General features: G+C 42.4%; 1 protein-coding gene across 1 annotated transcript in view; it reads left to right on the forward strand.

Moving 5' to 3' along the window:
- Positions 1-21,527, forward strand: part of FCHSD2 (FCH and double SH3 domains 2) — a 118,826-nt gene that overhangs the window by 91,522 nt on the left and 5,777 nt on the right. The window contains exons 10-13 of the mRNA XM_062511177.1: positions 862-957; positions 9,283-9,399; positions 10,104-10,208; positions 19,661-19,822. Coding sequence (XP_062367161.1) covers positions 862-957; positions 9,283-9,399; positions 10,104-10,208; positions 19,661-19,822 — 480 coding nt within the window. The remainder of the gene's footprint in view (positions 1-861; positions 958-9,282; positions 9,400-10,103; positions 10,209-19,660; positions 19,823-21,527) is intronic.

A 21,527-nucleotide genomic window follows, 5' to 3' on the forward strand; every position in this document is an offset into this window, starting at 1 on the left:
ATTAATTTTTTACAGTTCAGTAATTCAGCAACACAAGCATCAACATTTTGCTGCATTAGAGAACAAGTTTTATTTCCCATTGTCCACGCAGCACAGAGTTCTTGGTCATGTACAATGCTGCTATTTCTGGATAAATACCATCTTTATTATCTCCTTTGTACATGTAAACCCCCAGTTTGGTAATAAATTGATATAATTTTGATGCATTTTCATCAATTGAGGCAGTGAATGCTCTGTAAGAGTTCTTCAACCAGTGATCCTATTTTTTTCATCTTGCAATCACTGGGTATTTCTTTGTAAATCTGTGTAAATTGTGACATAAGAGGTTTGTTTAGGGATCTGTGTCATGCTGTCTGAAACGTATCATTAAACAAATTTGGGAGCTGAAGGAGTTTCGCTTCAGCAAAATGCAAGCTCAAAGAGTTTTCTCTGAAAGCAATCTAATAGAGAGATGAAGTTTGTAACTGATTTTGGATGCATTATTCCAATTAGTCTTTTCAGCTCCCACAGCTAATAATTTCTGCCAAATTAAGACTTTTCATCTTAAGAAAGAGTGGTGCACAGGAAATTACCCACAAGAGGGGGGGAAAATATTTATGGCAGTGACAAAGGAAGGTGTCTGTTTAACAGCTGGAGGTTTTTTCCCCCGTTTTGTAGGTAAAAGGCAGGGGGATTTTAGTTCTTGTCACCCACTGTGTCTCCTGCCAGTAGCTCTGAACAACTCTGTCCTCAATTCCCTGCTGGTGCACCCAAGCTTTTGCTGCAGGTTTAATCTCAGCTGGAAATTGTGCTAGTTTTGCTCTGCAGCTGTTTTTCAGTTCACAAAACAAGGAGTCTAAATAAACCTTTTTCTTTCCTCAGGTGGTGCGGGATTACAATCTCCAGCTGTTCTTACAGGAGAACTCTGTGTTCCACAAACCTCAGCCTTTCCAGTTCCAGCCCAGTGACAGTGACACTGTAAGAGCTCTGAGAATCCCTGAAGTTACTTGCTCTTGCTCTGTTTTAAAGCAGATTGTTATAAATGGGGAGGAGAATCACTGGTAGCCCAGTCTGGTTTAACTTCATGCTGTATTTTTGGGAAAGAAAGGGAGAGTGGCCTGGTTGCAGGAGGTGGGTGATGGTAAAAAAAGCATCAAACAGGCTCTACATCATTCACAAAAGAACAGAATCTTTTTTTGGCTTCCAGATTGTGACTAACAGTCCTCTGTTTCACTGCTTTCAACCTGCTTTTTATCCTGCTGGTGAGGTCCTTGTAATATTCACTGATGTTGGGTTACAGCTGTCCCAAATACAACTGTCCCTACGCACCTGAATTGTGCAAGGAATACTCGGAGATACATAGAGAGAGTTACTAAAAATAATGCTGGTAAAACACTGTATTCCAAAATAATATCCAAAACTCTTATCTTGGTTTCTGTGTTGCTTCCAAAGCAATCATTAATGCCATTAAAAGCAAGTGAATCAGAGGATGTAAGTGCATTTCCAAACAGCACCTTGATTAGAGTGGATTCTTGATGTCCCATTGACATTACGGATGTTATTTTAAGAAACAGCTGTTTAAAATAAGTTTGGATCTTTAAAACATACACCCTTTTTCTGCCTGGAATTCGTGAGTAGGCTGACTTGGGCAGTCCTGATGTGCAGCTCAAGTGATTCAGATCAAGACCTGCATAAGACTGATTTTCCCAGTCACCTTGACATCTCTGACTGGGTCTCCTTTGTATTTCCCTTTTAACAAACTCTGCTTTTGATTTTTATTCCAGAAAGAGTCAGTTATTGCTGTAAATACATGTTTGGACAATGCCCTTGGGTGGGATTGTTGGGGTGTCTGTGCAGGGCCAGGAGTTGGACTGGTTAATGCTGATGGGTCCCTTCCAGCTCAGGATATTCTGTGGTTGTTCTTGATAACAGTGACCAGAATCTTTCTGAGTCTTTGCTCTGCCTCTCTAACCTTTGCTGCTGTGTTCTCCTTCCTGTGCACTCCCTGCATCCAGAGTTTTAATGCAGTTCAGCTGGTGGAGATTGAGCCCTCACCTGTCAGTGCTATGAGAATGACCATAGCAGAGGTACCTGGGGGTGTTTCTGGTCAGCCCTGTGTTATTCCTGTGCATGTGGGATGCTGAGTTTACACTCTGGAGAGGTGGCAACAGAATGCACAGTCTCCTGATACATATAAAACAGAAAAGGGGAAAAAAAAAATCTTTTTTTCACAATGAGACTTGAAGGAGGAAAAATCAATTTAAGGGTGTTATTTGTGGGGGGGCACCTTGACACTTCCCCTGTGTTCTTGCACTGGGTTTGTAATTGATATTCTAATCTGCTGGGGCACGAATTAAAATTTCACAGCTCAAGACTGTGCTGTGTGTAATTGGTTGCTGCACCTCTGCGAGAGGCAAAGCTTGTCTGACAACTGCAGGCTCCGAGTGTGTGCTGATGAAATGCAGCCCTATTGCTGATTTAATTTGGCTCTTTTTCCAGAGGGCCATCCCCATGGCCAGGAGAGCTCTAAGTCACTCCCCTTAAACTCTTCAATGTGAGGACTGCCAGGATTCTGTGCCGTGGCACTTGTGTGGGCTCACAGGTTCCGTGTGTGCTGCTGGTGTTGCCTCACTCCAGGAATTTTTAGGAGGCAGTGAATGGGTCCTTTTCATGCCCCAGTTCCTCACACCTTTGCTTGGCTAACACACTTGGGCTGCAGAATTCCTGCATTTCCTCAGTGCACTGCAGCTTTTTAATCTCCTGCAGTCAGTTTTCCCCGTAATAATTAAATGATCTTTCTTTATGATCCATGTAATTCTGCTCAGCTAACAGGATCCTACCTGGGCAATCCCATTTTTTATCAAAAAAGTACAAGGGAATGCAGGCTCTGGCTCAGGCTTTTGAATTGGTCAGAAATTGGGTGTTTTCTAATTGATGGAGCAACATTTAATTGCAGGAGAACAATTACCAAGCATTCTTTTGCCACGTGTTCTGTTTCTAGATGTTTTGCAGAGATTTCTCAGTTGCCTTTTATTTTCTGAGAGTTGTGCATGATAATTTTCACACCAAGGACTGAAAGAAAAAAGTAGAGTCATGAATACATCTCATCATCTCTCAGTCTTTTCCAAGAACAAGTTGTGGGCTCTCTTCAGGCTGATCCACTGGGACTAGGCTCAAAATTTGGGTAATTTAAGTGTTAGCGGAATGGAGTTGTGAGGGCTGAGTAAGGAAAAATATTATTAATAATATGGATATGGAGCTCTGAATGGAGAGATCTGAATTCTGGTGTAAATTCCACTTCTATATGGCCCATCCCAAACTTCTGTTTTAGAAGAGAAGAGCTGTGTACCAGGATTTCTGTCCTCCAGTTTGCTTTCAAAATGATCCCAGTGTGCCACTCAGAGCCTGCAAAAGGGTCTGTTCCTGCGAAACAATTTTCCATCAACTTCCAGGACTTTTGATCCCAAAAACCCCAGTTGCTCAAGGTAAAATGTACACTTTTGAATGCCCACAAAGAGAAAGCCACTCAAAATGTTTTACATCAATCAGGTATTTTACTTTATTTAAAAAAAAAAAAAAATGGTTTGATCTTGAATTTAATCAGTTGTGCATGTTACTAAATTCCATGGGTGATTTCGTTGTCCTGGTTCATTTTGATGGATGTAAATTCTTATTTTTAAAAAAGAAAATGAAAAAAAAAATGCCTAAAACAAACAACTTACCCTTAAAGAAATGGTTTGTTTTAAAAACATTCAGAAATAAATTATTGATCATCTCCTAACAAACTTTAATCCTCTTCAGAAATGAATTCCCAGCATGGATTTATAGACAGCAAAGTAGACAATGGAGAAGAATCTTTTAAAATACCTTTGTCCTCCCGAGGAAATCCAGCCAGCACATCTTGGCCTTCCATAGAGAATGCTGTGATACTCCACAGCTTAATCATCCCCCATCCTCCCACGAGGAAAGGGATATTTCTTAAATCCACAGAAATCCAGTGTGTGGAAAACATGCTGTCCCTATGCTCACAGATAAGCCACAAGAACAAGGTTAAAAAAAAAAAAAAAAAAAAAAAAAAAAAAAAAGGAAATTGGACAGCTTTTCTCTGTTTGCTATTTGGAAAAGCTGTTTTTTTTTCCTTGATCCAGGGTTATCACATGAGAAAAGGAGCCAGGCTACACAAAAGTGTCCCTGGAATGGGAGGAGAAGGGCCCTGAAAAGCTGACATTTCATTTATGGGGTCTTTTTCCTGTTTTTCATTCATTGTTTCCTCAGAGAACATGAGGAAAAGCTGTGGCCCATCTGATTTCTGCCACAGCTTCTTGACATGAAAATAATCTCTTTTTTTGCCCTCTTGCACAAAAACACCTCAGGAAGTTCATGGGAAAGTTTTGCAGTTTCTCCCCATGTAACTTGGCTGTTTTAGGGGTAGATTTTGAAATTAAAGATGAATTTCTCTCCACCCTCAGAAGAACAACTTGGAACTTGTCAGCATCTTCTATGAAGGAATTTTATATAAGTTGCATAAGCAAGTACAAAAAGGGCCCATATTTCTGTATTTACAGTAGTCTGTACATTTAATACCAGAACAGACTGCGTTTAAGTATAACTTTCTTGAAGCTCAATTAAAAAAAAAAAGGTAAAGTTATTATTTAATTTTATCAACCTTTTAGTTCTGAAACAGACCGGTTTTAAGTATAACCTTTTTGAGGCTAAATATATATTACAAAGAAGTAATTATTTAATTTTATTCAGTCTGAGGAATTATTTTTTTTTTTTTTTTTTGAGGAGAAATAGAGCCATTCAGGTAAAGAAATTATCAGTGGGTATGATGGGCAAAGCTCTGTCTTCCTTCTGTGACTTGACCTATCTTGTGCCTGTCTAAAACTGTTATTTTTTTAATGCCTCCCACCCCGGTTGTGCTTAAAATAAGATCTGAGATCTAATATTTATATTTGAGGTTGATACTGTAGGAAAAGGAAAGTTTTGGATCTATTGGGGACTTAGCTTAGGTTGAATGTGAAAATTTCTGATTTTCTCTGAAGTATAGTGAACTGAAATTGGCTCCCAACCTAATGGATTTTATTTCAATTTTCACTGGCTAGTTGATTTTATTTTTATTTTCACCACCTAATTTTAATTTAGAGAGCACACAGAATTCTTTGGGTTTTAGCAGTCAGGAAACACAGTTTAAGCAAAGCTCTGAGTATTTTCTAACAGTGAAGATCAGAAAGCACAAGTTGCACTTGAAAGAAGTGGCCACGTAAGAGCTATAAATTTGTTTATATTGCATTGAAAATATCTACAAAATCAATTTTTCTGAGTCAAATTTGATTTTAAAAGTCCCTTTTTTTGCCTTTGGTTACCTAATGAGGGCAATTTTTCCATATTTCTAGTTCTAATAGATTTTTGGAAAAATTGGCTGGGAATGCAGCTGCTGTGAGGGCTGAGGCAAATGAGAATAATTATAAGGGTGAGAATAAATAACAAAAATATTCTGCACTCTAATTTCCAGATTAATTTCAGTGAAAACAATAAAATCCTTTAAAAATAAATAAGGTTCAAATTAATATAAAAAAAAGAGAGTTTTGCTTTTCATCTCTCATATACAACAGAAGTTTATAATACAGAAACATCAAGGCCTAGGAATAACAAAGCGGTGTTGATCAGCGATATTTAATAAAAATCAATACTTTTGAGATTCTAGACTTCAAAAACAAAACCAAAAAACCCTGAAACAAACAAAAAACGCCCAAAACCCAAATGAAAACAAAAAACCCAAAACGAACAAACCAAACCAAAACATCCCTACCCAGTTGGATGTTCCTTTTCCTTCTGCAGCCCCCTCATCAATTTATTAGATTAATATAATATTGTCTAGTATTAATAATATATTATAAATATGTTCATTTAAAAAGCAGCGTGTGATTCTATAAAGCAGCAATAATAGGTTGATTTGGATTTAGCCTTATTGTAGCATATATGTGATAATAATAATAGTGGGTTTAAGTCCTTTTTTGTTATTCTGACGGGGGGGAAAAAGTCATGATTTTTAAAGATGAGGAGTGTCCAATTTGAAATGTTGGAAATTGACTGAAATATGAGTCAGCGCCAGCTCACTCTTGGCTAAATTAAAATTAAACTAGTTCAGCAATAACAGACTAAAAGGAGCCCCAAAGTTGGCTCATGATTTTCTCAGAACTGCTGAGTTTAGCAGTGAGTTGTGTGAAAAATGTCATGTGTGTTCCTTCCTCCTCCCCAGAGTGTTGCTCTGCAGCATTGGCATGGAAACTTCTTGTTTTCACCTCTTTTAAGAAGAAATGCCTGGTTTTTAGATGTGTTTTATGTTGGTGCTTTGCATGCAGTAAACGTTCCCTGCTTTTTGCCTTGCTAGAAGTGTACTTTTTTCAGTCTCAGCCACAAAAATAAGGAACTTTGAGGCTCAAGAGCCAATGTCGGGGTTTTTTTGTTTGTTTTTTTTTGCTTGTTTGGGGGTTTTTTTTGGTTTTTTTTGGTTTTTTTTTTTTGCTGTCAAGACAGTGCTGTGCCATCTGCATCCAGATATAACTGGATAAATAAGAATACAGGCTGAGTTTGGGCCTGTTGAGAGGCAAATCCTGCACCTGCACCAACATTTCAGCCCAAATTGGAGAAGTGACATTTTTCTGCAGCCTTGAATGTTTTTGTTAATTTAAGAAACAGTGTTGCTGCCCCTAAGCTTTTTTAGCTGCTTGGAGCCATCCAGAACTTTCTGTTGGTTTACTGATCGAATTTTTAGCACTAAACACTGTTTTCATTGTAACCCAAGCCCTGAGGGAACAGCAGAGTGTCTGTCTATGTTTAGCTCAGGTTTTTTGGCTTTCCCTTCGTTCCTTGGCCATGCAGAGTGGGTTTGGTTTCCCTCTCTTTTTGGAAGAGGTTAAATTGAGTCATTGGACATCTTGGCACCCCCAGGTCCCAGTCATGAAAACACTTGAGCTTCATGGAGGAGATCAGGTCAGGATCAGACCCTTCAGCTCCTCCACCTTCTTCCCTACAATTTGAACTTCAATGTCCACAGCAAATAAATCTGGTTTAGCTCCTTTCTTCTCACACATTTTAATGGTTTTCATTTTCTCCATGTTCCTGTCCGGTCTGTCTTTCCCTGAGGGTACAGGATTAAGGCTTTCCATTGCCACATTTTTATTTTGTTTTATTTTTAGACCTTTAAGCAAGGGTGAGGTCTATCTGGGTGCAGTACTGCTTTATAAATAACTAATACAAGTCTGATCCTACAAAATTCCTTTATTTTTTAGTAGGCCTTCAAGAGTAGCCACAAAGTCTGCATTCATTTTTCTGGCCAAGTGCTTTTGAAAAATAGACCAAAACCCAAAATCACGTTTGGGGTAATGGAGAAGATTACCAAGTGACTGAAAAGTCTGGATTCTTTCCATATGAAAATGAGCTGCTGAGTAGGAGCGAGAGCAGTGAGAACTCTGAAGATATGTTATGGGCTGTTGTCACTCTCAGATATTTCATAGGGAAGATGGAATCAAAGAGTTGGCTTAGGTGAAGGCTCAGGTGGAAGTTCTGGAAGAACCTGTATGATAAACTGGAGAAAAAGTAAGGTGAAGTGTTATCTTAAGGATTGCACATGCCTAAATGAATCCATGTGTTGTCTTCTTCGAGTTTACAGTGGAGTAGCTTAACAGAAGTTCAGTTTTGGTAAGGAACTTCACTGAACAATTAGCGAGCTCAACCAGTTTTGCCTCTTTTTCAATTCTATCCCCTGATGGGCTGTCAACCAAAGTTAGGATTTTTTTGTCTCTTCCATGAGGACAGTGTAATCTAAAGGCCAGAAAAATCTTGTTTCCAGAATGACTTCAGTTTGGCTCCCGGTGCCTCTTGGTTTTGCCCAGTGTGTGCCAAATGCTGGTGTAGATGATTAAACTTTCATCCTTCCTTGACACAAGTCATTCCCCTTTTCCTCCTAAAACTCCTGAGAACAGCATCTCTTCTTCTGCAACAGCTGGAGGCTTCCCAGCTACCCTCAAAATAGTTCCATGCCTTTCTGCTCTCTTATCCTTTCCTGATGGCTAACCTTGGATTTCTCCAGCCTAAACAACCTTTTCATCCTTCTGGGCTTTTTCTTTAGTTTCAAACTGCACCCGATGAAGAAAAATAATCTTTGGAACAATGCAGAGTGAGAAATTTGTGACACAGGCATTTCTTTCACATTTCAACAACTCTGTGCATATTCTCTCTTCTTGAGAGAATAAGGGATGGTTTGTAAGGGATTTTTTTTTTGGTTGATCACAAAGGCTGGGCAATATTATGTCAGGACTTGTGATCAAAAGGAATGCAGGAGGGTTGTGGATTGCAGTAACTGGATCAGGAATAAAGATCATAGGGACTGGTTGAGGTTGAAAGGGACCTCTGGAGGTTGTCTGGTCCAGAGCTGGTTGTCCAGGACTGTATCCAGGTGGCTTTTGGATATCTGCAAAGATGGAACCCATCCCAAATGATTCTCTGACTCTGTTACAGATGAAAATGATGGAAAGATTTGGAATGGTTTCAGTAATTCCTTGCTAGGAAATGTTTCTGTTCTGTTTAGCCTGTAGACAGTGAAGAACTATTTCATCTTGTTTTAGTTAGAACTTCTTGAAGGGGTCAGTTTTACTTTTTGTCATTGACATAACAAAAACAGGAGTAAGATGGAGCAATATGAAAAATGTGATGGGAAATTTCAGTCTCTGTTTTGCAGACACAGACATTTTTGGACTGCTGTGCTGTACTGAATTATTCGATGGCTTTGTGGTTTGATCACAGTTTACAAAGAATGAGCCCCTTGGTCACACTAAGCCTTTCATCTTCAGGAAGGAATTGTTCCCCATGAGGGTGGGGAGAACCTGACACAAATTGCCCAAGGAAGCTGTGGCTTCTCCATCCCTGGAAGTGCTCAAGGCCAGGTTGGACAGGGCTTGGAGCACCCTGGGTCAGTGGAAGCTGTCCCTGCCCATGGCAGGGGTGGCACTGGATTGGCATTTAAAGTCCTTTCCATCCCAAACCGTTCCATGATCTCTGCTTCCTGTAATGCCTGTTTACTTTGGGAATTGAATTCTTGTGAACTTTTGGCCTTTGGAGTTGCCTTCCCACAACCTGGTACCATCCCAAAGTTCACCAGGAAGTTCTTGTCATACCTTCCTTGTTTCATAAGAAGCCAGATCCCAGGCTGATAAACGTAGCACGGAGTTACCCTGGAGGTAAACACAGATCTAGCCTGGGGTCTGGGCCATCATAACTCATTTTCTTTTCCCTGTTCAGAGCCGACAGCTGGAATCAGAGACGGGAACGACGGAAGAGCACAGCCTGAACAAGGAGGCGCGGAAATGGGCGACACGCGTGGCCCGCGAGCACAAGAACATCGTCCACAGCCAGAGGGTAGGTCTGGGGCAACCACATTCCTTGGGACAGGAGCTGCTGCAGGCACCAGGGAATTAATTACCCTGCATTCACGTGGGTGTCGGAAGTCTGTTCCACACCAGGAAAATCCATGGGGAATTTGCTGTTAAATCTAACATGAAGATGTAAAATTAGATGGGAATTGATGAATTTGTTTCTGTGCCGGTGGCTCAGCTCTGAAGAGCCAAGGGCTGCGTTTGGCAGTCAGGCATCTGGATTTTGGAATGTACTGAATGTGTCTTTTAGGAGGAAGAATAAAGACAAAAGTTTCTTGCTATTCCCCCAAAAAATCCAGCCATCAAGGAGTCTGCTGTGCTTTTACCACACCCTGCCCATTTCCCGATCATCCGTACAATTCCAACCCCGAGCACAGCATCAGCTGGAGAAAAACAACATCCAGAATGCTGTGGCGTGTCTGGGAAGGCTCCAGGGAGACCTCAGAGCCCCTTCCAGAGCCTAAAGTGGCTCCAGCTCCAGGAGAGGGATTTTGGACCAGAGATGGAGGGACAGGACTGGGGAACTGGCTTCCCACTGCCAGAGGGCAGGGTTAGAGTCCTCACCTTGGTTTCCTGGGATGGACCTTGATTGGTCATCCCCAGCATCCAGTGGAACAGTAACTTCCCTGATTGTCACATGTCTTTGGCATTTACTGCACCTCTGGTGTGTTTCCTTGTTCCTGGCAGACCCTGGAAGAGCTGGAATGCCACGGGCCCGTGATGTCCGAGCAAACCCGAGCAGAACTGGAGCAGAAAATAGATGAAGCCAGGGAGAGCATTCGCAAGGCTGAGGTAAGGAGGAAATTCCTTTGGCATTTTCGCTTCCTTCCCACAGGTAGATCTTCGTTACAGCTATTTCCTTTGGTTGATGGAAATGTGTCTTTTTAGCATCAAAACCCAGGGAATTTTAAGTTTGTTTTTTTTTTTCTTCATTTGATATTTGTCAAATCACTGAATGAACTTCATGAGAATCCAGGTCTGAAGAGTGGTATTAAAAACTCCTGATGAAGAGTGAGTCCTCTTGCTGCCTTTTTCACTCTCAAAGGTCAAGAATCTCTATATTTAGGGACTTTATCTGAAACAGATTGAAAAACAATCTCATTGTTTTTACTAATTTCCTTCTGCTTGAAGAAATCAATACCAGAAAACGGTGATTTAATCTCTATTTATATTTTTAGCTTCTAGAAGCAACTGCCACATGCTATTGTGGGTTTTCATGTACAAACTAAATCTGACTATTAATGGGAAAACACTGGAAATAATCCTTGTATCTCTAATTTTACTGTCAGGTGCTTTTTAAAAGGGCTACAGAGGTTTTTGAGCTCTCTTGTGGGTTAAGACTCATGAAAAAATTAACTCTTATTTGGCTGCCAGTGTTGGGTTGGTGAAAGGGTACTCTTTTCATGGCCACTCAATGAAGAACCCCATTGCAGGCAGCAGGAGCTGAACTGCTGGGTTTTGGATCAGTGGGTTGCTTAATTAAAACTGTAGGAGAAACCTAATTGTTCTAGTGAAGTGTTTCTCATACCTCAGAGTACCTGATGTAATTAGGAATGTGATTTACAGGTGAAGGGGTTAGAAAACACAGAGCAAAATTATTCCTCCTCCTGGCAGGAGAACTCTCGGGCTCCCTTTTTAAAGCAGATGCAGGATATGGTTTTTTAAAACCTAGTTCTTACAGAAAGGGGTTTAAAAACCTTTTTGGGGTTTGTTTTTTTTTTTTTTTTTTTGGAGTAAATTATTTCCAACAGACCATACTACAAAATACTTGTGTATGTGCATACATAGTTAATGGTTAAATCTGCAAGGATGAAAGATAAAAGCAGCAGCAAGAAATAAAATCAGGAAAGAAGTTGCCAAAGAAAAAGCTCTTGCAGCAAAATATTTTAAAAGGTACAAATTAAATCAGTCTGGAACTTAAGTGACTTCGGAGAGAGGGAAAAGTGCCAGGAAGTAGGTTTTTTTATATACTATTTTCTCCAAGACATGTGTTTTAGCTAATACAGACAAATAGTGTATCTTCCTGGTTTTCCAGTGTGTTGGAGTTAAACCATCCCTTATCTTCCTAACATTTGATGTGTGCCCCATTTTAAAAGGGAATATGGTGCCAGTGCCAAGTGCTTGAGGATGAAACTCAGTGATTGGGGGATTTTTGCCAACTTCTTTCTCTTCTGCTGCGTATTTTAAAGACCTGAAGTTATCACTGAGTTTTTTGGAATGGTGTGGAAACCACTTTGTGAGACGTCTTTGTATTGCCCCCAAAGCTGTTTAATGTGTAGCATTATTTTTTTTCAGCTGAGGCAGTAAGTTAATTTAGGGGGATTTTATTTCCACTTGAGAATGGCTTTTTCTGTTGGTCCCCACTCCTCTAAGACAGAATTCATGACCACGAGTTAGACAAGAGATTTTTGCACACCTAAAATCCTGGAGTAGAACAACCTAAGCTTTGAGCTAAAACTTTTTCTTTGGGAATGCCATTATAATTCCTTCCAGTGTGTGAAAACCAAACATTCCTGCATATTTAAGTGCAACTGATTGAGTTGGAATTACTGAGGGTTATGTTGGGTTGGGGAGTGGTATTTGTGCAAAAAGTTATTTAGGCTGTAAATAGGAGGCAGTGGAGTTTGTTCTGGTATCACATCTGAAGGTGTGTGAGGATGACGCAGAGATTTGATTCTTATTTTCTTTTTCTCTTTAAATGCTTGTTATTTTAATTGAAATTTTGGTGCCTGTTCTGTCCCGTTTTGGTTCCTTGACTCACTCATTTTCATTCGCAAATCCACCTTCTCCCTTCTTTTCTGTCCTCATCGTTCCTGAAGGGGAAGACAGCTTTACAAACACATTGGAATTAATTTTATCTGGTTTGGCTAGAGAGGGTTTTATTGGTAAAGGTTTTATTTTTTTCCGGGTGTATTGGGCATAAAAGTGCTCATCTTACTGCATTCTTCCTTGGGGACCCTGAACCCAGGGAAATCTAAGCCCTGGGAGGAGCTGAGAAGCTGTTCCATATGGATAATGGATTTAGTAAGTACAGGGATGTGGAAACGGGTGTAATTTGAAAGTACAGCAAAGGAATTGAGTAAAAATGCGTTCAATCAGGAAATATTGGAGAATCCTAAATTTTTTGTCTTCGATAAGAATATAAAGCTTCAGATTAGCACATCCACAGCTCAGTGGGTTATTTCTGATCTTTTTCTTCCTGAGATAACAGCAATTTCTCCTTGTGGTGTTTTCAGGGAGCAAACTCCTTGATTAAGAGTTGGGGGGAAATTAGGAATTCCATCAGAGTGCTACTGAGCAGGTGATATGTGGCAGATGTGACTGTAACTGATAACCAGAACACACATTTTTGTGTTAAGAGAGAGAAATTTGGGTTTGTTAAAGGAGGCGTTTTGGTTGGGGGATTTTTTTGTTTTATTTTGGGCTTTTTTGTTTGCTTGTTTTCAAAGGAAATGTTAAAATAATGTTAGACTTCGAGTGATCATACCTCTGGCACTGGCAAAGCAGTAAAATTGATTGTAGTTAATGACACGCTGTCCAGTTTAGATCCAGAGGGATTCCATCCTTGTCCCAGCAGCACTGAACCACTTTGATGAAGACAAGCCCTGAGATGAGAGCACAAGGTGCTCCTTTCAAACTGGAAGTGGCACAATTCAGGCATCAGCTGTAAAGGAGATCAATTAAAAATTTGGAAATTGATATTAAAAACTGATAATGTGTGAAAATAAACCATTCTTGGAGCTCCTCTGTACTCACTCAGCCAATTCAGGTAATTGAAATAGAACTTCTGTGTTTTCAGCTTTGATTTTTGTAACAGCAGGAAGGAAGGAAGGAATTGAGCTTTCTATTTTCCCCCTGCCTGAATCCCTTTATCTTGCAATGACTGGAGACAGAAATTTACTGGGAAATAAGCCTCTCCTGGAGCTCCAGCCCCTTTCCCAGCTCTATTCCCTTCCCTGGACACACTCCAGCCCCTCAGTGTCCTCCTTGTCCTGAGCATCCTGAAGCTGCCCCCAGGACTGGAGGTGCCTCAGGAGTGCCAGCACAGGAGATTTTCCTCTTCTCATCTCCTTTTTCCTCTCTCAGACCAAAGGCTCCATCATGAGTCTCCCCAAGCAGTTCAGTTGTCCCGGGGCTGACATGATTCTTCTCCAGGATGGTGGGAGGTTTCCCATTTGCTCTCAGGTCTTTGGGCCTCCATAGCAATTAATCCTATTCCCACTTAATTATAGGGGGGGATGCATTTTGTGTCCTCATCAGGGTATCTACAGCTCTCCAGGGACTGTTTGTACCAGATTAGATCTGCTGAAGGCTCACTGTGGTGCTGTTTACTTGGTTTAATCAGCTCAGAGGTGTAGGGCCATTTTTAATTGTACATGGGGAGCTGGTTTCTCCCTCTCCTTGTATTTGGCTGTGGATATTTATTGCTGTGTTGTGTCACAGTGGGAACAGAGTGAATTCCATATGCTTCAGGAAAATAAATGAAATGGAGTTGTGGAATCACAGGATGGTTTGGGTTGGGAGGAACCTTCAGCATCCTTTAGTCCCAACGCCTGCCATGGGCAGGGACACCTTCCACTAGAACAGGCTGCTCCAAGCCCTGTCCAACCTGGCCTGGAGCACTTCCAGGGAATAAGGCTCCTAATACAAAGGTGAATTTTTAAAATGCCATTCACTGCCATCTCTGCTTGAGCTCAGGAAGCAAAGGCTGGGGGAGCTGTGCAGGGAACCAGGTGCCTTCCCTGCAGGAGATGTGTAGGAGTTGTTGCCCTTTCCAGATTGAGTACTGGCCTGGAAAAATCCCCGTGACATCCACAGAGCAGGAATTTCAAACTCCCTCAGTGAAAAGCAGTTCAGTGAGAGGGAGAATGACTTTTTGCTGGGTAGTGCCAGGACACGGGGAATGGCTTCCCACTGCCAGAGGGCAGGGATGGATGGGATATCAGGAAGCAATTGTGCCCTGTGAGGATGAGCAGGCCCTGGCACAGGGTGCCCAGAGAAGCTGTGACTGTCCCTGGATCCCTGCCAGTGCCCAAGGCCAGGCTGGACACTGGGGCTTGGAGCACCCTAGGATAGTGGAAGGTGATGGGCTTTGGAGTGACTCTAATCCAGCCTCTGCGTAAATCTTACTGAATTTTTTGGCTCTGAAATGTCCATAACATTTTTCACTCTATGAAGAACCAGTGCTCACCCTGGGACCACAGAGGAATGTGATAAGAAATGTTTGCATGCATACAACAGACACTTATCTCCTTATTAATCTGGGTGATTTCCATTCAAGCCCTGTTCCCAACAGCTTGAGAGCCTCTTCTTAAACCCTACAAATTCCATACTTAGGGATCTTTAATGTTTTATATGCCTAAATTCGGGCAAAATCCATCTGCCAGTTGGGCTGGAGCTGTGCAGGTGGATTCTTCTCCAGGAATAGTTTGCCCTGTGTTTCCTTAACCTTGGCATTCCCTTGGGAGAGGTGTTGTGTGTCCCAGTGCTTCATTTCCTGTTTGCTTCACCCCAACAGCCTTGTTGGATTTCAGTCCACGCAGATTATTTAGCATATAAATTAACTCCTGGAATAGCTGTACAAACCTCCTGCCCAGCCTCCTATTTAGAAAAGAAACTCAGTGTTGTGGTAGAAAATGTGATTGATGAGCTAATTCCCCACCTGGTCCAGGAAAAGGATACTGATTTTAGGTGAGTTGTGTTGGACAGGATTTATCTCTTTGGTTTGGGATGGCTTTGCCACAGCTTTGGGTTTTCCACCCCAAACCCCAGCAAGGCAGTGCAAGTTGAATTTTTTTGATGTATTCCCTCATACACCCCTGCTTAACACAGTGGGCTGTGATTTAAAACTGAATTGCATGGAATGAGACTCACTTTGGGATTTGAGAAGTTTAGGCCATTCCAAGATCTAATTATAAATCAAACTGATTTAGAGTCACATCTGCCTATCACTGTATCATAATTCCAGTGGCCCAAAATTTACCTTTTCCTGAAGAGAATGATTTCATTTTAAAATATTTTTCAGTTTAAAAGCCTGGAATTTCAACCAAAAGTGTTTCTAAATGAGGACAGAAATAAAGATAATGGATTTCCAGAATGTTTTGCCAGAACCTTTCCACAGTGATTTCTTCCTGACTTAAAGAATTTACCAAATGAGAGTGTCCAACCACTTGGGGACATGGCAGTGCTGGGGGAATGGTTGAACTCCATGATCTTAGAGGGATTTTCCACCCTGACTGATTCTATGCCTTTTTTACTGCCACTGAAAGAATATTACAGTGAAATAAAACATTCTCACTGAAGATGGTTTGGGTCTCCTCATAATCCTGATTTAATCTGATTTTAGTATCTAGCTCCTAAGTACAACTTTTGTGTAAAAGAAATAATTCTGAATTCTTCAGGAGAAAAAAATCTGGACACGTCACAGGGTTTGTTCTGCACCTTGAAAAGCCACGGCAGGTAAAGCAACTCTACTTTCAGGAAAATCCATTTAAAACTGGTTTTAACAAAAACCTAAACCAGAATATTGAAGGGGCAACGTTTGCTGCGTTTCAGTGTGGTTTTTACCCCAACACCTTTAGAAACGGCTTTGAAGGACTTGGATCTGAGGTGTTTGTGGGATGTGAAGGAACTCGGGGTTTCTTTCCAGCCTTTTTCTCTCCTGGGAATGGGGAACAGCTCTGTAATGTTCCTGCTGGGTTTCATTTCCCTGCCTTGCAGAGCAGCTGTGTATCTTCATCTTGAGTAAGCTGTGGGTCTAAAACCATTGCTTAATTAGGACTGGAACAGTAAATAAACAAAACTGTTGCATCTCCCATGTGGAGCAACGTCAGGTATGTGAGGAATAGATAGCAGTGTTTATATTTTCTAAAACTTGGGTGGTTTTTTCTTTCATCTTCTTAGATCCTCCCAGCAGAAAGAACAGCTCAGAGGAGCAGGAACCCCCCCAGAAGAGTTTGTACATTTTGTGGGTGGCTGATGGTTTTTTAATCAGTGTAAAAATACCCCAGTCCTGAGCTATGAACCAGTAATTGGTGACTGTAAACAGCAATTTCACTGTTCCACAGGAAAATGTTTGTCCTGCAGTGAGACTTCCTAACAATGAAATTTGGGCAGCACCCAGATTTCAGAGCCAGTGCTGGATTCCAGCATTCCTGGGCTTTGGAAGCTCAGCTGCCTTCCTGGAGATGCTCAGAGCTGCTGGGGATGCCAGGGGTCATTTGATTTAAGGTATTTTCGAGTCCGTCAGTGGAGGTCACTCAGTCAGGGGGCACAGCACGACTGTCCCTGGGGACCATCCAGTGGGAGGCAGGGAAAGCCAGTGGTTAAAGCCTTGTTTGGTTTTTAATGTGATGATCTTTCAAGGGAAGAAGACTTTCAGAAAAGCTTGTGACACAATGTGGGGAAATGCTGGTGAAATCACCACTCCTGCCCTGTTCCCTTCTTACTTAACATTTTATTCTGGCATCATGAAAGCATCATACCCCAGCTAATTCAGATGAAGTGATGCTTGAATGAAATGTTTGTATCTTTATAGAATCACAGAGTCAGTGAGGTTGGAAAGGCACTCCCAAGATCATAGAGTCTAACCCAGCACTGCCAGTGCCACCATTAAACCATGTTTAAATGTGTAGCTGTTAGTGTGTGAGAAGCAGAATCAAGTCCTGCTCCTGTGTGGTATTTTATTTGTATTTTTCATACAGGTAGGAAGCTGCTAACTTTGGTCTACCAGCATAATTATTTAGGTAAAAATACAATTTCAGCTTGTAAATAACTTTCAAGTGCAGGCCTGACCTAATGCTCCTGGTACTTTTATGGCTTTTCTGCAGTGGAATGAAACTCCAAACATTTGTGGTTTGGAACAAATATTTGTTGACTGTTAAGGCTTCTGGGTGTAAATAGGGAAGGGGAACTCCATTGGATTTGCTGGGTACATTGAATTAAAACCTCTTGTCAAGTACATTCAAGGATTTTGGAGCAGCTTGTTTATTTTAGCTCATAATTTGTACAAACTACAGCAGAGCAAGGACTAACAGCAACTGCAGATGTTTGTAGTAGCCTGGACCAATGTTTATTGCTGTAGCATAACTCAGCCTAATTGGAAATTGCATAACAAGGTAAACAGCAAAACAACTGGGCTGAGCAATTCCTTGGTGGAGGCACAGGGAAAGTGCTCATAAATGGGTGTCAGGATGTAAGGACAAGTTAGGGGAAAGCTACTTCACAAGTAAATATACACATATATATGTGTATATATATATTCAAGGCCAGGCTGGAGCTCGGAGCACCCTAGGGTAGCAGAAGGTGTCTCTGCCCATGGCACAGGGTGGCACTTTATGATTTTAAGTGAGTGCTGGTTTTTAAATGACGATATGATCCTGCCAACCCAAAACATTCTGAGGTTCTGTGAATAAATTGCCTTTGACAAGGTTGTCCTCCCTGCCCTGTGCAGCTCCAAGGTTGGAGTGGGTTTGTTCAAAATCCTGGATGCTTAGGAACAGGAGAGAAGGGATGTACATTAATGTATTTAGTGTTTCCTCTTTTTCTCAGGTCTCTGAACGCTGTTTACTGTTAATCATTCACCTGGAGACCCTTTGTATGGAGAAGTGGAGACTTCCCTTGGCTCAGTGACTTAGGACTAGCCTCTCACAGTTGTCCCATCCTCTTTTATCCATCCCTGATTACGAGGCAGAGCATGTACATGCAACTATAGCCGTCTGAAGATGCATCTGACATCATAAATGTCCCTCTTACAACTGAACTACTCTTCAAAAATCACATTTCTTCTATGCAGAGTTTAAAATAATGTCTCTCAAAAGTGGTTTGATTGAGACAGGTTTAAAGTCACCTTCACAAATTAAGTGAAAATGGAGACATTGTTAGGGGTTCAGCTTGATGGAAGTTAACAGTCTTTTCTGACTGTTAGTAGAAAGATACTATTCTCTGATTCTCTAAGTGCAGCAGCATGTCAAAACCAAGAAAAATAACTGTATCACTTCAGCTCAACACAAAATTTTTCATAGAGTAAGGATTTATGTAAGAGAGGAATATCTACCTGGCACCTGTTGGCATTTGAATTCACTGTACACATATTCTTCATAGTCTGCTGTGCTTCAGCCACTACTGGAAAGGGAATTTCCCTCTAGTTTTTTGGCTGAATTCACCTGTTTTTGCTGGTTTTGCTTGTATTCCCAGTGCTGCTAGGTGCTTGATGTGCCAGGGATGCTGCAGTGAGGTGCTTCAGATCCCTGTGGGAAGGGCTGGAAGGGAGAGAAAGGAGATGAAGCTTTGCTACTTGCTAAAACTGACCAGTGCTGTGAGAGGGAACATGGGAAGAATTCCAGGGTGGTTTCTGTTGTTGCCTCCATCAGTGACTCTCTGAAGGATTTTTGGGAAGTGTTGACTTTTGTTCCTCTGATGAGCAAGGGCAGCAGGGGGGCGTTGAGAGGGCTGGTCTGGACAAAAATGTCCTCAGTTTTATCCCTGGGTTTGCCCTCTACTTCTTGATGCAAATCTGCTCTTGCTGAAATCCTGAATTTCTTCACGCTGCTCTTCCCATCCCTCCTGTTTAGACTGTGAACTAATTTGGATCAGGGTGGTGCTGTGCCATGAATTTGTTAAATCTTTGGCTCCATCAGCCAGCGAGTGTGCCAGGATGCTGAAGTGAACCCAGCTGTCTGAAAACCTCAATTTTCATGCTGTTCTGAAGACAAAAATCCTGAAACTGTTTGTTGGAGTGCGATGCTTACTTAATTTGGGGATTATTAGCATATTGTGCTTCCATAACAAGTGAGCTCCCTGTGATCTCTGGCACGTGCTGGTGGAAAAGAGCCTCGCTTGGGAATTGGTATGTGTGTGTATCCTATCTGGTTTCTTTGTGTTTCACATCCATCTTAGTCACCTGGAAGGGTCTGCACTGTGGATATTCCTATTTTAAAAATCTTGGGAAGCACTGGGTTGTTGGGCTTTAAAGCTGCACTGAACTACTTAAGGGTGTGAACTGGGAGCAAGCATAAACTCAGAGGTGTTATTTTACAAAACACCGACTTGGTGAGACTGGCTGGGCCTCCAGAAAACCATTCCCTGTGTCTTGGCTCACACCACACTCCTGTAGGCAAGGAGATAAGGAGTGGGACTCATTTCCACAGGGAGCAGCTTTGGGAGCAGCCCGGATGCTTTGTGGATCACGGGCGAAGTGGGATGCTGAGGAATTCTGAGCTCTGTGTGTTTGTTTGTGTCCCCAGATCATCAAGCTGAAGGCAGAAGCACGGCTGGAGCTGCTGAAGCAGATTGGGGTGTCCGTGGACACGTGGCTCAAGAGTGCCATGAACCAGGTGATGGAAGAGCTGGAGAACGAGCGCTGGGCCAGCCTGCCCTCGGTCACCAACAATGGCTCTGCGCACCTGGTACGGATTCCGAGGGGGAGAGCTCTGCCCGGGGCCATGGGCTCTCTCCGGGGGCTGCTCCTCACTTCTCTGGGGATACAGCAGGTCCAGAGGAGACCACCCCAGAGCTGCTCCGGGGCTGGAGTCAGGCTGGAAGAGCTGGGGGTGCTCACCTGGAGATGAGAACAATCCAGGGAGAGCTCAGAGCCCCTTCCCAGTGCCTAAAGGGGCTCCAGGAGAGCTGGAGAGGGACTGGGGACAAGAGGTGGGGGGACAGGACACGGAGAATGGCTTCAAACTGACAGAGTAGGTTTAGATTTGGTATTGGGCAGGAATTGTTCCCTGTGAGGGTGGGCAGGCCCTGGCACAGGGTGACCAGTGAAGCCGTGGCTGCCCCTGGATCCCTGGAAGTGTCCAAGGCCTGTGTTTCTTTGAAGTTCCATTAATAGTTTATAATGTTACCCTGAAGTCTTTGAGTGTGCAGATGTGAGTGTCAGCCCTCCAAAATCCCAAAGGAATTCCTGTGCTAAGTTTCACTTCACATCCTCTCTGGTCACAACAGATGAGGATTTGTTACATAGCTGTATTCAGGAGTGATTTTCTACACTTTCTTTTTGTACTCCACCTCCTTTAATTTCCCTCTGTGCCTGTTGGGCTGCTCCCAGTCCCTCATTCCCAGTCTCCCCAGACATGGCACAGTTGGCCCTGGAGCCGAGCCCCACGTGCTGGTCCCAGGCGATGCCACAGCCTGGGAGGTTCAGCTCTGAGTCTCATTTTCCCCTTTTACACTTACGTAGGCTCCTGTATTTAAAAAAGGCTCTGTTGACATTGGCAGGCCAGGCAGGGACAGCCCAGAGATGGAATTCTTAGAGCTGGGACCAAAATTATGCCAAAATTTAGAGGAATTACTGCAGTCTGTAACAAGCAGCACTTTCACTCCAGCCTGGAGGAGTGGGAAGTGTTTAACAGAGCTCGGGAAGGGGCTGGAGCCCCAGGAGAGGCTGAGGGATCTGGGAAAGGGGCTCAGCCTGGTGAAAAAGAGGCTCAGGGGAGACCTTCTGGCTCTGCACAACTCCCTGACAAGATGGGACAGCCAGGGGGGCTGAGCTCTGCGCCCAGGGAAAAGGGACAGGACCCATCTGTGTATATGTACAACCAAGATTTTATTTTCTTTTAATTTTTATTTTTAGATCTCTTTTTTTTATGTATATATTCTCCTTTTCTGATCGCCTCCCCTGCATTTCTTCCTGTGTTTGCTGCATGTCTCACACATTCAGTGTTCTTCTGTCCCATACATTTATTCCTTGCTGATGCCATCTTCCATCCCAGACTCTGCAGAAGGATGAGCTTTATCAAGCAAACCTCTCAGTTTCCTGTGTTCCCTCTCCATGCCTGCTTCCCAAATGATTCTAGCCAAGGAGTTCAGAGCAGCCCAGGCACTGAAAATGAAGGCGTGTTCTTCCTCCTTATGTTAGAAAACCAGGAGCAGATGTTACCCAAGCCTTCTAGACATGATTTGCTGATTTCCATTATGTCCCAGCTGGATGTCAGCCCTGGCTGCTGGGACCATGCACAACAAAAAAGCAGAGAAACAGGAGGGGAAACCTCAAATTTGCCACAATTTGTAGCTGGTTGCTGATCTCCCAAAGCATTGCCCAGCTGTAGGACATTTCTTTTTCGGTTATCCCAAAGTCCAAGATCACACCAAAGGAGAGATGGAGGCAAA

This window comes from Cinclus cinclus, chromosome 2, assembly GCF_963662255.1.
Source record: "Cinclus cinclus chromosome 2, bCinCin1.1, whole genome shotgun sequence".
Classification (NCBI taxonomy): domain Eukaryota; kingdom Metazoa; phylum Chordata; class Aves; order Passeriformes; family Cinclidae; genus Cinclus; species Cinclus cinclus.